This window comes from Acanthisitta chloris, unplaced genomic scaffold (genome assembly GCF_000695815.1).
Source record: "Acanthisitta chloris isolate BGI_N310 unplaced genomic scaffold, ASM69581v1 scaffold9509, whole genome shotgun sequence".
In the NCBI taxonomy this organism is placed as follows: domain Eukaryota; kingdom Metazoa; phylum Chordata; class Aves; order Passeriformes; family Acanthisittidae; genus Acanthisitta; species Acanthisitta chloris.
This window is the reverse complement of record NW_008693055.1, coordinates 9,793-21,897: the sequence shown is the minus strand read 5'-3', so window position 1 is coordinate 21,897 and position 12,105 is coordinate 9,793. Positions and strand designations below refer to the sequence as shown.

The 12,105-nt window shown below is 55.1% G+C and overlaps 1 protein-coding gene across 1 annotated transcript in view; it reads left to right on the top strand.

The window, feature by feature from the left end:
* Positions 1–12,105, top strand: part of MYO18B (myosin XVIIIB) — a gene marked incomplete at its 3' end in the record, with an annotated part of 24,292 nt that overhangs the window by 3,800 nt on the left and 8,387 nt on the right. The window contains exons 7-18 of the mRNA XM_009082922.1: positions 725–923; positions 1,569–1,711; positions 2,101–2,201; positions 2,417–2,480; positions 3,470–3,614; positions 7,100–7,270; positions 8,126–8,216; positions 8,453–8,645; positions 10,040–10,120; positions 10,527–10,668; positions 10,801–10,960; positions 11,292–11,475. Coding sequence (XP_009081170.1) covers positions 725–923; positions 1,569–1,711; positions 2,101–2,201; positions 2,417–2,480; positions 3,470–3,614; positions 7,100–7,270; positions 8,126–8,216; positions 8,453–8,645; positions 10,040–10,120; positions 10,527–10,668; positions 10,801–10,960; positions 11,292–11,475 — 1,674 coding nt within the window. The remainder of the gene's footprint in view (positions 1–724; positions 924–1,568; positions 1,712–2,100; positions 2,202–2,416; positions 2,481–3,469; positions 3,615–7,099; positions 7,271–8,125; positions 8,217–8,452; positions 8,646–10,039; positions 10,121–10,526; positions 10,669–10,800; positions 10,961–11,291; positions 11,476–12,105) is intronic.

Sequence of the window (12,105 nt, the reverse complement as noted above, 5' to 3'; positions counted from 1 at the left end):
TCGGGGTTGGGGATGCTCAGGGCAGGGGATGTTCTGAGGACAGTCGGGACCAGGGATGCTCGGGACAGGAGAGTCGGGGCAGGGGATGCTCTGAGGACAGTCGAGACCAGGGAAGCTTGGGGTGCAGGATGCTCAGGGCAGGGGATGCTCGGGGGACACTCGGGGCTGGGGATGCTCAGGGCAGGGGATGCCCTGAGGACAGTCAGGACTAGTGATGTCCAAGGCAGGAGATACTCTGGGGGCACTTACGGCCAGGGGTGCTCTAAGGACATTGAGCACTGGGGATGCTCTGAAGGTACTGAGGGCCAGGGATGCTCTGAGGACACTCAGTACTGAGGATGCTTGGGGAGGAGAATGTTCTGAAGACACTAAGTGCTGGGGATGCTCTGAGGACACCTGGGGCTGGGCACCACTCCTAGAACTTAAATTTTCCTGCTGTCCAGGTGAAAATTGCTGTGTTACTGTGATTGCACCAGTTTGGGGATGCCAGGGCTGGAGAAGGAATATGACTGGGGGAATTGGGCCCATGGGGTGGTCATGCCTGGCAGAGCCTTTGCTCATGGGCATGTTGGAGTGGGTCCTAACACAGGTTCCCCAGGTTGGTCCCCAACCCTCTGTCTGGTGCTGGTGAGGCTGGCTGGGTTCTCTGGGGATCTTGGGGGTGTTCTGCACCATTTTCCTGAGTGTGAACATCTTCAGGGTTCTGGCATGTGCTCTCCCACAGGCTCCCAAGGGGAAGCAGGACAGCATGCCCCCACACATCTGCTCACTGGCACACAGAGCCTACAGGAACCTGCTGATGCAGCGGCAGGACCAGGCCATCATCCCCCTGGGGCGCAGAGGGGCCGGGAGGACCAGTTGCTGCCAGAGTGCTCTGGAGTATCTGGTGGGCACAGCAGGCAGCGTGGATGGCAGGGTCTCAGGTATGTGGCTGGGGGTGCTGGGAGCCCCCACAGTGATGGTGCTGGGCACTGGGCAGAGGCAGCACGTGGGGACTGTGCAGACTGGGGGGCACACAAACTTGCAGGTGATGCTGTTTCCATTTGATGGCCTCTGTTTGCCCCTTTCCCAGTCTGTTTCATGCCCCTTGGGGTGGCTCCTGAGTGGCTGGTGTGGCTGTGAGTGCCACTGTCCCTGTCCCAGACCCAACAGATTTGCTCTTTTGATAAACACCAGCGTGAGTTCCAGGAGGGAATTACTCGAATCACTCCTGTGCTTGGGCCAGCACTTTCCCACCCGATCAGGTTACTGGTGACGTGGGAGGAAACTCTGCTCAGCAGTCAGTGGCTTTAGAGGGCAGGGTTGGGTTTCAGAGGTGTCTGAGTACACTGTGCTCTTGCAAAGGGTTGACCAATGGCCTGGGGCAGGGTGGAGGTGTGGACAGGCTGGCACTGTCCCTTCCCATCAATGTCCATGTGCTCCTGTGGTGTGGGATGCTGACTTCATGCCTGGCCAGTTCCCCAAGAGCTGGGACAGACCCCTGGGGAGGAGCAGATGAGGTGATCCAGGAGGAGAAGCCTCCTGCAGTGATGCAGGGGGCTCAGAGGGCTCTGGTGCTGGTTTTGCAGTGGAGAAGATCCAGGCGATGTACACGGTGCTGGGAGCCTTTGGGGCAGTGACCACCAGACACAGCAGCAGCTCCACACGCTTCTCCATGGTCCTGTCACTGGATTTCAGTGCCACTGGCCAGATCACTGCTGCTCACCTCCAGGTACCTGTCACCTGGGGAGGTGGGAGGGCTGGGCTGAAACTGGAGGTCCTTGGGATGGGGATGAACCTTCCCTGTGCTGCCCTTGCTGGCCAGGCTGGGCACAAGGAGTGATATTCTGCTCCCTGGTCCACTCCCTGCTCCTTCTGGACCAGAGGTGCCCAGATGGCACCTGAGCAGGAGCTCTGCCAGCAGTGTGGTGGTGACCCCCAGCCTATCCCTCTCCCTGGCAGTGAGCTTGGAGCAGTGCTGGGATGAAATGTTTATGAAGAAATGTATAATTCAGTGTTTCATTAGCAGCACCTCACATACTGCCTGGAGCAGAGGCCTCTCAGGGCTTATATCTCCATCAGGGCTCTTCTCAAAGGCCATGTGCTCTGTTCCCTCCCCAGACCTTGCTGCTGGAGAGAGCCCGTGTCACCCAGCAGCCTGATGGAGAGAGCAACTTCAACATCTTCCCCCTGATGCTGGCAGGGCTGGATGTGGCAGACAGGTGGGTGTGAGACTCCTGTGGCACCAGTGGCTCCACTGCCACCCTGGCTGCCCAGCTGGCAGGTACCCCCTGCCCAGGGGTTCTCCTTCCCTCTGTGTGGGGCAGCACCGTGGTGTCCTGTGTCATCCAGCTCCCATCCAGGAGGAAGGCAGGGATTGGGGGTGCTGGGGGCAGGCAGGAAGGGAGATTGACTCTCATTTTCTAACTGCTCCCAGGACGATGCTGCACCTGCACCAGGTGGCTGAGAGCAATTCCTTTGGGATCAAGCCATTCACAAAGGTAGGGAGAGAGAAATGCTGGAGCCTTGTGTCCACCTGCAGTGGGATCTTGCAGCACACCGTTTGTCACACTGATCAGAGGACACTTTGGGCTCTGTGGTTGCTGAGCACCTCAGGATTGTGCCACTGTACTAGGCATATGGAGGGAAGAAGCAAACAGCAGGGTGTGAGGAAGGGTCTGCCCAAACAGCTCCCAACACCTCTCTGACAGCCCAAGGGAGCAGAGGAGCTATCAGGACTGACTGGATTTCTAACACACTCCATCCACCCCTGGGATAGATCCTGCTGCTCTGGGTCTGGTCTGATGTTCCCCTGCAGCAGCAGCTCCTGGGGGCAGGTGCATCCTTTGGGGAGCCCAGACTGTAATTTTTAGGGGTGAAAAGCTCTGCAGCTGATTCCCAGCACCAGCCCCTCATTAGGCTGAGCCATTTGCAGAGCCCAGGCAGATTGTCCACGAGCCAAAGCTCTAGGATGAATTGCAGCAATTTGCAGTTACATCATCTATTGATGAATCCCGTATTCCATCTTCATTAGAAGCTCCTGCACTGGTCCAGCAGCCAGAGGAATGAGCTGCTGCTGCAGCAGCTCTGAGGAGGGCACAGTGAGGTCCTTTCTTTGCTGATGCAGCAGGTTTGGGTTCAGAGAAGGGGTTTTATCCTCCTTTCACAGCCCCCAGTTCCTGTAGGTTCCCCATCCCAGCATGGAGGGTTTTCCCACTGGTCCTTGCCAAGGTGAGATGCACCTGAAGTGGGAATTATGTGTAGCTGTATGGCAGCAGACATATCCAGGCTTGCTCCTAACACCAGGGTCTCAAGGAACCTGTCAGGGGCTTCTCCCACTGCTGTCCAAAATGTTCTGAGGGTCCCTCATTGCCTTTTCCCCCCCTGGCCTGATATTTTCCACACTGTTTGTCGGGTACCCCCTGTGCCCAGCCCCTACGATGCTCAGGCAGAGGCAGTGATGTTTCCCCCCATCTCTCCCCTCCTGCAGCCTGAGGAGAAGCAGAGAGCCTCAGCAGCCTTTGCCCAGCTCCGAGCTGCCATGGGCACTCTGGGAATCACCACGGAGGAGCAGGTGGCTGTCTGGCGCATCCTGGCAGGAATTTACCACCTAGGAGTTGCTGGTGCCTGCAAAGGTAAGAGAGCTCCTGCCTCTCCTTGTCTTACACCTCATCACTGTGCCAGGGGTTGGAGGTGGGGCAAGGAAGTGCATCCTGGTAGCATTTGGTGTGTGGGCACATGGGGCATGGGGAGGTGTGTGGGGATGATGTTCATCCCAAGGCTGTTCCATTTGTGATGGCTCTGAGCTCATCATCACCCATGGAGGAGCTGAGTGATGTGCTGCTGGTGTCCTGCCCTGTGAGAGCTTCTGAAGTAGATCTCTGGCCACACACAGCCAGGACAGTGGCTGCAGGGTGTTGCCTTGTGCCAGCTCCTTGGGAAGGACCCTAATGGGTCACTCGTTCGTTGGCACATTGTTCCCAATGACACCACAAAGGGACAACTTCAGGTAGCACTAATTTTATCACCTCTTGAGTGCCTACCACAGTAACTGAGTTATAACAGGCTGAGTCTGGATGAAGATTGTATTTATAAAGACTTTGTTAATACGGGAGAATAGGAATTGCCTTGTCCCTTATAAATTATTTTAGGATGTGCTCTAACCCATTTTAGAGGCAGCAACATTGATTTACACACTGCAATTTATGAGGGCTGCATAAAGGCTGCTATAAACTAAGCCCCAGACATCTATAAATGCCTCTGCAACTTGTCATAACACATCTTATGGTAATTTATGCCATTAATCATTTATTAATTATTTTAAAAGGATGGTTGTTTTTGTCACTTACAGCAAGTTCTTTTCTCCTCTCTGGTGTTATCTTTTCCCATCTCCATCTCCTAATGCCCTTCCAGCTTCTAAAGATGACCCTGGGGTGGTCTCGGGCTGGTGTGTGTGAGAAGGGTCTTGGCCAAAAGAAATAAAATTCCTTCTGGCTCGTGGGTTTTCAGGAGAGATTTTGGAGATGTGTCTTGTTTTGGGAGTGCCCAGCTCAAGAGCAGGTGGAGGGATGGATGCTGTGTTGGGGGAGCTGAGCTGCTTTGTTCAAACTTGCTGCACATTCTGTCCTGAGCCCCCTGCAAGTCAGTCTGGGAGGGAATTGTGTGCTGTATCCAACACGCAGCACGAACAGGAATGGGAAGAGCAGGTCCAGGCAGGGCTGCAGCTCCCCGGCAGACTCGGGTGTGGGATTAACAACCAGAGCATGTCTCAGAGTCGCTCACGCTGGTATTGATTCCCTCATCGTGTGTCAACAAAAGGGGAGAAATGAAAGGAAATATGGATAAAAAATGGATCAAAGCCGGATGGAGCAAAAGTCTCAGTGGAGGCGGCGACTCTTTTAATGTGGTTAAACCTGTCTCCCGATAGCCATCTCTTCCCTTCCCCTTTCATGCCCTTTGATGTTGTGTATTCTAAACCCTCTCTCCTTGAAATCTCGCCGCGGGGAACCTCAGCGTTGGCTTTTCAGGGGCTTTGAGGAGCGGCACCAGCAGCCTCCACCGTCTCCATCCCGTGTCAAACGGGCTCCGGCGAGGGTGAAAGGCACCTTTCTCCCTTTTCTCCTCACGCATGCAGCTCGTGCAGGACTAAACCAGGAGGGAACAGCATCACCTCTCCTTGGCTGAGAGTGGGAAACACATTTGAGCTAGAAAAACAGGGAGAAAAAAAAGGCTGAATTTCAAAAGCTGCTCTGCTCCATCCCTGTGTCAGCCTTTCGTGCTGCCTTTGAAACGTGTCAGAGAGGCTCTTTTAGTGCCAGAAGCAGCCTGGCAGCCGGAGGCCAGCGGGGCATCCCGGGTCCCATTCACCTAAGTGCTTCAGTGCCTTTGTGGGCTGCGGAATATTCGCTGTTTGCATTCGCTCGCTGCCCCCGTAAGCGGGAGGGAGGGCTGAGGCGCCGCGGGGGTTGAGCTCAGCTCGCTCTCCCGCTGTCCCTTTGGCTGCCTGATCTAAAAGTAAAGCATTGTAGCTCCCTGCAGGCTTCCCACTGCACACCTGGAAGCCAGGTGACTGTGATTCCAGCGGCTGCAGGTCACTGAATCCCTCCAGGTGCTGCCGCAGGTGTGTGCTAGGGTCGGGAGTCAACCCCAAACCTTCCTCAGCACCAGTGCTGTGATCCTGCGGCAAACTCGGCGGGCAGAACCCTTTGGATGGAGGAAAAGCACACAGCAGGAAGGGATTGGAGCCTGCTGCTCGGGTGGAGGGGAGTTTTAGCCCTTCCAAACGCTGGTGGAAGGGGATAGGGACAGTCCCTCTGGGGTTCCTGCTGCTCTCCACACTTCCCAATGAAAGCAAACCCCAAACCCAATGGTGCCCAGGCAGCACATGTGGGTGTGTGAGAGAGGTGAGGCTGGTGCTGACCCTGTGTTTTCCTCCTGCTTCTCTTAAATATTACATGAACCAAAGTAATTCCCTTCAGGTGTTAAAGCCAGCGAGTTTTCCATGGTCACATCACACCCAGGAGGGCTGTGTGATGCTGCTGCTGCTGGTTAGAGTTTATGAAGTGTGAAATGGTGCCTGGGGCTCCCCAGGGATGAGCTGAGCCCCTTGCTTGCTGTGACCAGTGTGGGATGGAAGCTGTGTGAGCCTGGCTGGCACGGCTGTGCCCCCCAGCCCCTCTGCTCCCTGCAGACAGAGATCTTGTGTCTGACAGGAATCAGCCTCTGTCCAGGCAGCTCAGATGAGAACAAGTGGAAACACAACAAATCAAAGCCTGGAGTGTTGAGGCAATTCCTCTGCCTGCTCTAGCACAGGTCTTGATGTTGAAGTCCTTCAGTCAGAAGAAGGAAATACTGGGGAAGGATCAAAGGGGAAGGGAGAGGTGGAGGATGACTCTTGTGGGTGTGCTGTGAAGCAGTTCCCAGTCCTCAGTCCCTGCTTTGTGCATCCTCTCCACCAGGAGTCACCTCCTGCTCTGCATCCCAAACCCTCTCCCCTGCCATGAGCCACCAGCTGTGTTTCAAGGGCCCAGCTTAGCTGTGACCCCCCTGGGCTCCTCATCCATCACCCAGAAGTGCTGCTCTGAGTTCTCTGGGCGACTTTGCTTGGCTGCTTCTGTTTCTGCTCATCCCCTGTGTTCCTGAGCACGTGCTGGTTGTCTGCCTCCACAGCACCTTTCCATTCTGAATTTGTAAAAGGATTAATCCTGCAGATTGCTTCTCTGTTGATTTTAATCACTGAGCTGGAATCGCTGTTGCTGGATGTAAATAACATGTGGAGCTGTTTGCTGCCAGTGCCAACACTGCTCCAGGGCTGACAGGACAGCAAACACTGCTGGGGCTGGGGAAGGTGATCCTGGATTTCCAGGGATTGGTTTGTAATCCCATCAGCTCCATCAACACATCTGATGGTTTGCTCCAGTGAAGCTCTTGAAATACACAGCATTACTGATGCCTGGCTGGAGGCAGCGTGGGCAGGTCGTGTGGTCCACCTGGTCCTCGATTCGCCCTGAATATTTTGACTTTGGGAGTGGGCAGGATGCTTTCTGGAGGTGCTGAGGTACTTGGCTTTGCTGGGGCTGGCCCTGCCTGACCCCCCCATGCCTCCCTGTCCCCTCCCCAGTGGGCAGGAAGCAGTTCATGAAGTTTGAGAGTGCGAGTCGTGCGGCTGAAGTGTTGGGCTGTGACCTGGAGGAGTTCACCACTGCTGTCTTCAAGCACCACCTGAAGCAGATCCTGGCACAGGTGACAGCACGGGGCCACCGGCCAACCCTGGCAGAGGAGAGCCCAGCAGGTACTGGGATGCTGCATCCCTGATTTCTTCATTTCTGGGGGAGATGGAATCACAGGGAGCTGCTCTGGGAGCAGGTGAAGCGTGTGCTGCAAGGAGAGGCAACTGTGCCCTGTTCTTCTCAGGCAGTGAGGTGTGTTAATGTTAATTAAATCACTAACTAATCACATCACTGCCCTCAGTGATGTCCCCCTGCTTAGGGACATACAAAGATAAGGTGAGTTCAGATAAATGATGTGGTTTAAACACTGTGAGAACTCTCCTTAGAAAAAGGGGGAAAACTCACACACTGGGATGGGGGCAGAAGTTGGTGTTGTGCTATGTGCACCACATCTTGCAAGAAGACCTGGACACAGTGAGGGATGGTGCTGCTGAGCCACTATAAACCTCAGCTTAATGTATGGATGCAGTGCAGGAAACCTCAGCTTAATGTATGGATGCAGTTCATTGAAGTAGATCCTGCATGTGCGTGGTGGGAGGGGGAGATATTGCCTGGATTTCAGATCAGCCTTGCCACACTCCTTGAGGTTTGGACTTGATGATCTTGGAGGTCTTTTCCAACCTTGGTGATTCTATGATCCTCAGCAGCAGAATTCCAGCTGGGCCACTGCAAGTCATTGCAATAAAAGCAAGAACCTGCAGAACTGGCCTTGGACATGGCAGGTTTACTTCTCAAATATGTGTTAGGCAGGAGAGGAGCTGAAGGCAGGAGGGGAATGTGCAGGGTTTGTCCCTGGAGAAATGCTGTGGAGCTGTGTGGGTCCTCTTGCCCAGCAATCCAGGGAATCCCAGGGACCAGCTCAGCTTCCTGTGGAAATCAATGACATCTGTGCCTGCTCTTCCCTCCCCCTGTGCCAGGGCCAAAGCTGACGGGTGTGGAGTGTGTGGAGGGCATGGCCTCTGGGCTCTACGAGGAGCTCTTTGCCGCAGTCGTCTCACTGATCAACAGGTACAGAGCTGCCAGGCACTGTGGGTCTGGGGGCTGCTAAGGAGGAATCTTCACTGGGGTCTCTCTCTGGAGAGAGACATGGAGCAGCAGTGTGTGTGCATCCAGGTGTTGCATGGGGTGGCACATGTCCTGCCCTCCTGTGGCATGGTCAGCTTGGTGCGGAGACCTGGCACTGCTGGCACCATTTCTGTTGTCCATGGGTAAATCCCACTGGTGTGTTTGGCTCTTTTTCCCAGGTCCTTCTCCTCCCAGCACCTCTCCATGGCCTCCATCTCTGTGGTGGACACCCCTGGCTTTCACAACCCGCGGCACCAGAGGGCTGAGCGAGCGGCCACCTTCGAAGAGCTCTGCCACAACTACGTGCAGGAGAGGCTGCAGGCTCTGTTCTATGAGAAAACCTTCGTTTTGGAGTTGGAGAGGTACAGAGAGGTGAGGAACAAGGGCTGGGAGCAGTGTTTTGGAGATGGAGGGGTAGAAAGAGGTGAGCAGTGGCCTGGGGAGCACCTTCCCAGCACCTGGGGACAGAGCTGCCTTTGTCCCCACAGATCCCTGTGCCCTGCCGTGGTGTGACTAACTCAGTAGCTATAATGAGAGGGGTGTTGCAGAAATGAAGGGTCTGTAATGGAGCAGTGGCCTTGAGTTGGGTTCCTCTTCCCCTCCTGCCCAGTCCTGGAACCTCTTGGCTCTTTCTGATGTGCCAGAGATGTTAGGCTTCCTTGACATCTTCATGGGAGGTGTCCCTGCCCATGGTGAAACCAGATGATTTTTAAGATCCTTTCCAAACCATTCTGGTATTCTATGATATCCTTGCTCCAGCTCAGGAGGCTTCATGCCCTTCTGTGGGCTCAGCTGACTTTTTCCTTAGGTGATGAATAATAGAGAACAGAAAGGAAAATGATAAATTATTGCCAAAATAAGCTGCTGGGAAACCTACAAGCAGAGATGAACTTATTATTAGGCTTGCAGGAGTTACTGTAACGCCTCCAGCCCTGGGAAAATGCTTGAATTCCCGTGGTTCAATACTCACACATCACTAGAGCTGAGTGAGGATAGATGTGCCCTTCACTGGTGATGAATATGGAGTTGCAGCCAGAGCTGGAAGTGCTGGAGGGCTGGGCAGGCTCCTCTCACTGCCTAAGGATGATGAGAGATATGTCTCTGTGAGCCCCAGGACTGCTCTGAGAGTCTTTTCACTCCCAGTGCTTGGTCACACAGGGGGTGATGGTGACTTGTGCCCTTGGTAGGAATGGAGTGCCCACTGCTGCTTTCTGCTCCACCTGCAGACCCAGATCCCTCAGTAGAACCTCTCTGTGTTGCCTTGGAGAGACACTAAAGCCACAGCTCTTGCTGAACATCCTTGGTTCAGGAATGAGGAAGACCAAGCTGTGCTCCCCCTGCCCCCCCTTGGGAGTTCCTGTTACTCCCAGACATGGTGCTGGGGGTGTTGGGAAGGGGTGAGCCCTGCAGCCCTTGGCTGAGGGAGGGAAACAACAACTGCAAGCTGCAAATTAAATAATTGATTGCTTTCTTGGTGCTCTCTTGCTAAGAAATTAGTATCAATTACAAGATATCAATTATTACCATACCCATGATTTATGGAGCTTGTCTGACACCTCCAAAGCAGCATTCCATGAGGTGTGGTGTTCCCAGCTGCTCTGCCCATGGGGCTGTGCCTCCACATCACAGCAGAGGTGGCTCTGGTGGCTGCTCCACTCCCCTGGTGCTGGATCCCTGCCTTCCTCCCCCTCCATGCCAGTGGAGCTCCTCTTGGCTTCCAGGTGCCAGACCATGACTGAAGCAAGCTTTTAAATGCTGTTTTCCAGGAAAATGTTGAGGTGTCTTTTGATCTTCCAGAGCGCTCTCCGCTGGCCACACTGTCTGTCATCGACCTGAGCTGCTCCCAGGTACCCTGTCCCCATGGCTACAGTGGGAGCTCTGCATCCTCCAGCCCAGAGCAGGTTTTAGAGGCAGAGTGGGATCCTGTGGTGTGTCCCAGAGCAGCCTGGGGTGTTGCAGGGGAGGGCACAGAACCTTTTTAACTATTTAAAGTACAAAGACTCTTCCTGGGCAAGCCCTGCACTCACTCCATCCCCCCTCCCAGCCTGGCTGTGAGCAGGTTGATGGGCTCCTCTGGGACACTGTCACTGCAGAGGGCTCAGGGTGGTGCCCAGAGCTGTTGGAGGCCAGGAGGGTGTTCTGGCTCTGCTCTGGGGATGGGAGCAGGATGGAGAGAGCAGGCTGGTGTGGCTGGGGCTGGGGGCCCTCCTGCCCCTTCCCAGCACCAAACATCTTCTCCTTGGGCAGCCACAGGTCCTGCCTGGCAGCCCTGGGGCTGATCGCCGGGGGCTGCTGTGGATCCTGGACGAGGAGGTGCTGATCCCAGGCTCAGGGGACAGCACTGTCTTCAGCCGTCTCTGCTCCTACTTTGCCACGAAGGGACCCAGCCAGGATGGTAAGTTGTGCTCAGCTTGGCTGTGCAGCCTTTGGCATCACCATTTGGTCTTGGAAATTTAAGGAATGCAGCAAATTCCACATCTCACTGGGCTGTTCTCTGGGGTGATTTTGGGTACTGTTGCTGTCACAGGGGACAGCCCCCTGCGCAGGTGTGAGCAGGCACTGCACTTTGAGATCTCCCACCAGCTGGGCATGGACCCTGTGCGCTACGACCTGACGGGCTGGGTCAGCAAAGCCAAGTTCAACCTCTCAGCCCAGAATGCCATCCAGGTGCTGCAGCACTCCACAGTGTAAGTACCAGCGAGATGCCACAGCACTGGTGGTCATCCCTGTGTCCATGGGAGTGGGTTGGGGGATAACCTTGCCATGAGCTGGGACTGGAGTGGGCAAACCTTCATGCTCAGGGAAGATTTAATGGTGGTGAACACCTCAGTGCCTGGACCAGAGAGGAGTGGAGGGATGTGAGCTGTCCTGACATCCTTTTGCACTCCACAGCTGGGTTCCCTGCAGCAGCACCAATCCCAGTTTGGGGTGTTGAGCGTTGCACAGAAGGGGTTGGGAAGCTGAGGACTCCCAGTCCACTGTGGTCCCACCACCCCATGTCACTTCTCTCCCCGACAGAGCGGCGGTGCGGGAGCTGGTGCTGCCGCGGGCGCGGGCACCGCTGCCCTGCCGAGCCGTGGCAGGGCTGGAGGGACATTCCCAGGCCGCTCTGCACCGCAACAACTGCCTGAGAAAGACCTTTGCCAGCAGCTTTGCAGCTGTGAGGAAGAGGTCGGTGTGTGCTCAGGTCAAGCTGCAGGCGGTGAGTGCTGGAGCTGAGACACTCAGGGCTGTGAGTCAGGGAGTTGTGGCACTGTATATTGTGACCTCAGGCTGAGACTTATCCTTGGACACATTTATTGTGGAGCCCCATGCCCCAGCAGTCACCCACGGGGCAGGGAGTCACCACTGCAGCTGTGTCCTGCCTGGGATGCTGCAGGTGACCATGAGCCTCCCCAGTGCTGCTGTCGCTCAGGGAGAACATCCAGGCAAACAAATCACGTAGCAGATTACACATGCACCTTGCTGTGCCGCTGATTAATCCTCTTAAGCACTCAGACAGTAAACTAGCCCTCGGTGCTGGGCACATGCCAAGTTCCTGCTGCTCTCAGCTGTAATGAGGTGCCCAAACTCTCTCTTGGAGCTGAGGCTCCAGCTCAGCCCATTCTGGGGTCCTGTCTGCCCCTGGCAAACACCCACCCAATGTCTCTGAACCATGATGATCCTTAAGGTCCCTTCCAACCCAAACTATTCTATGAGTCTACAAACCCTGATAAGTTTTTGTGTCCCATAGTCTGAAAATGTGGGACATTTGGAAGAAGGGTCTCACTCAGCAGCTGTGACCTTCACCTAGGGTTCCCCTCTCTGACTGGAGCTGTTCCTAACATGCACC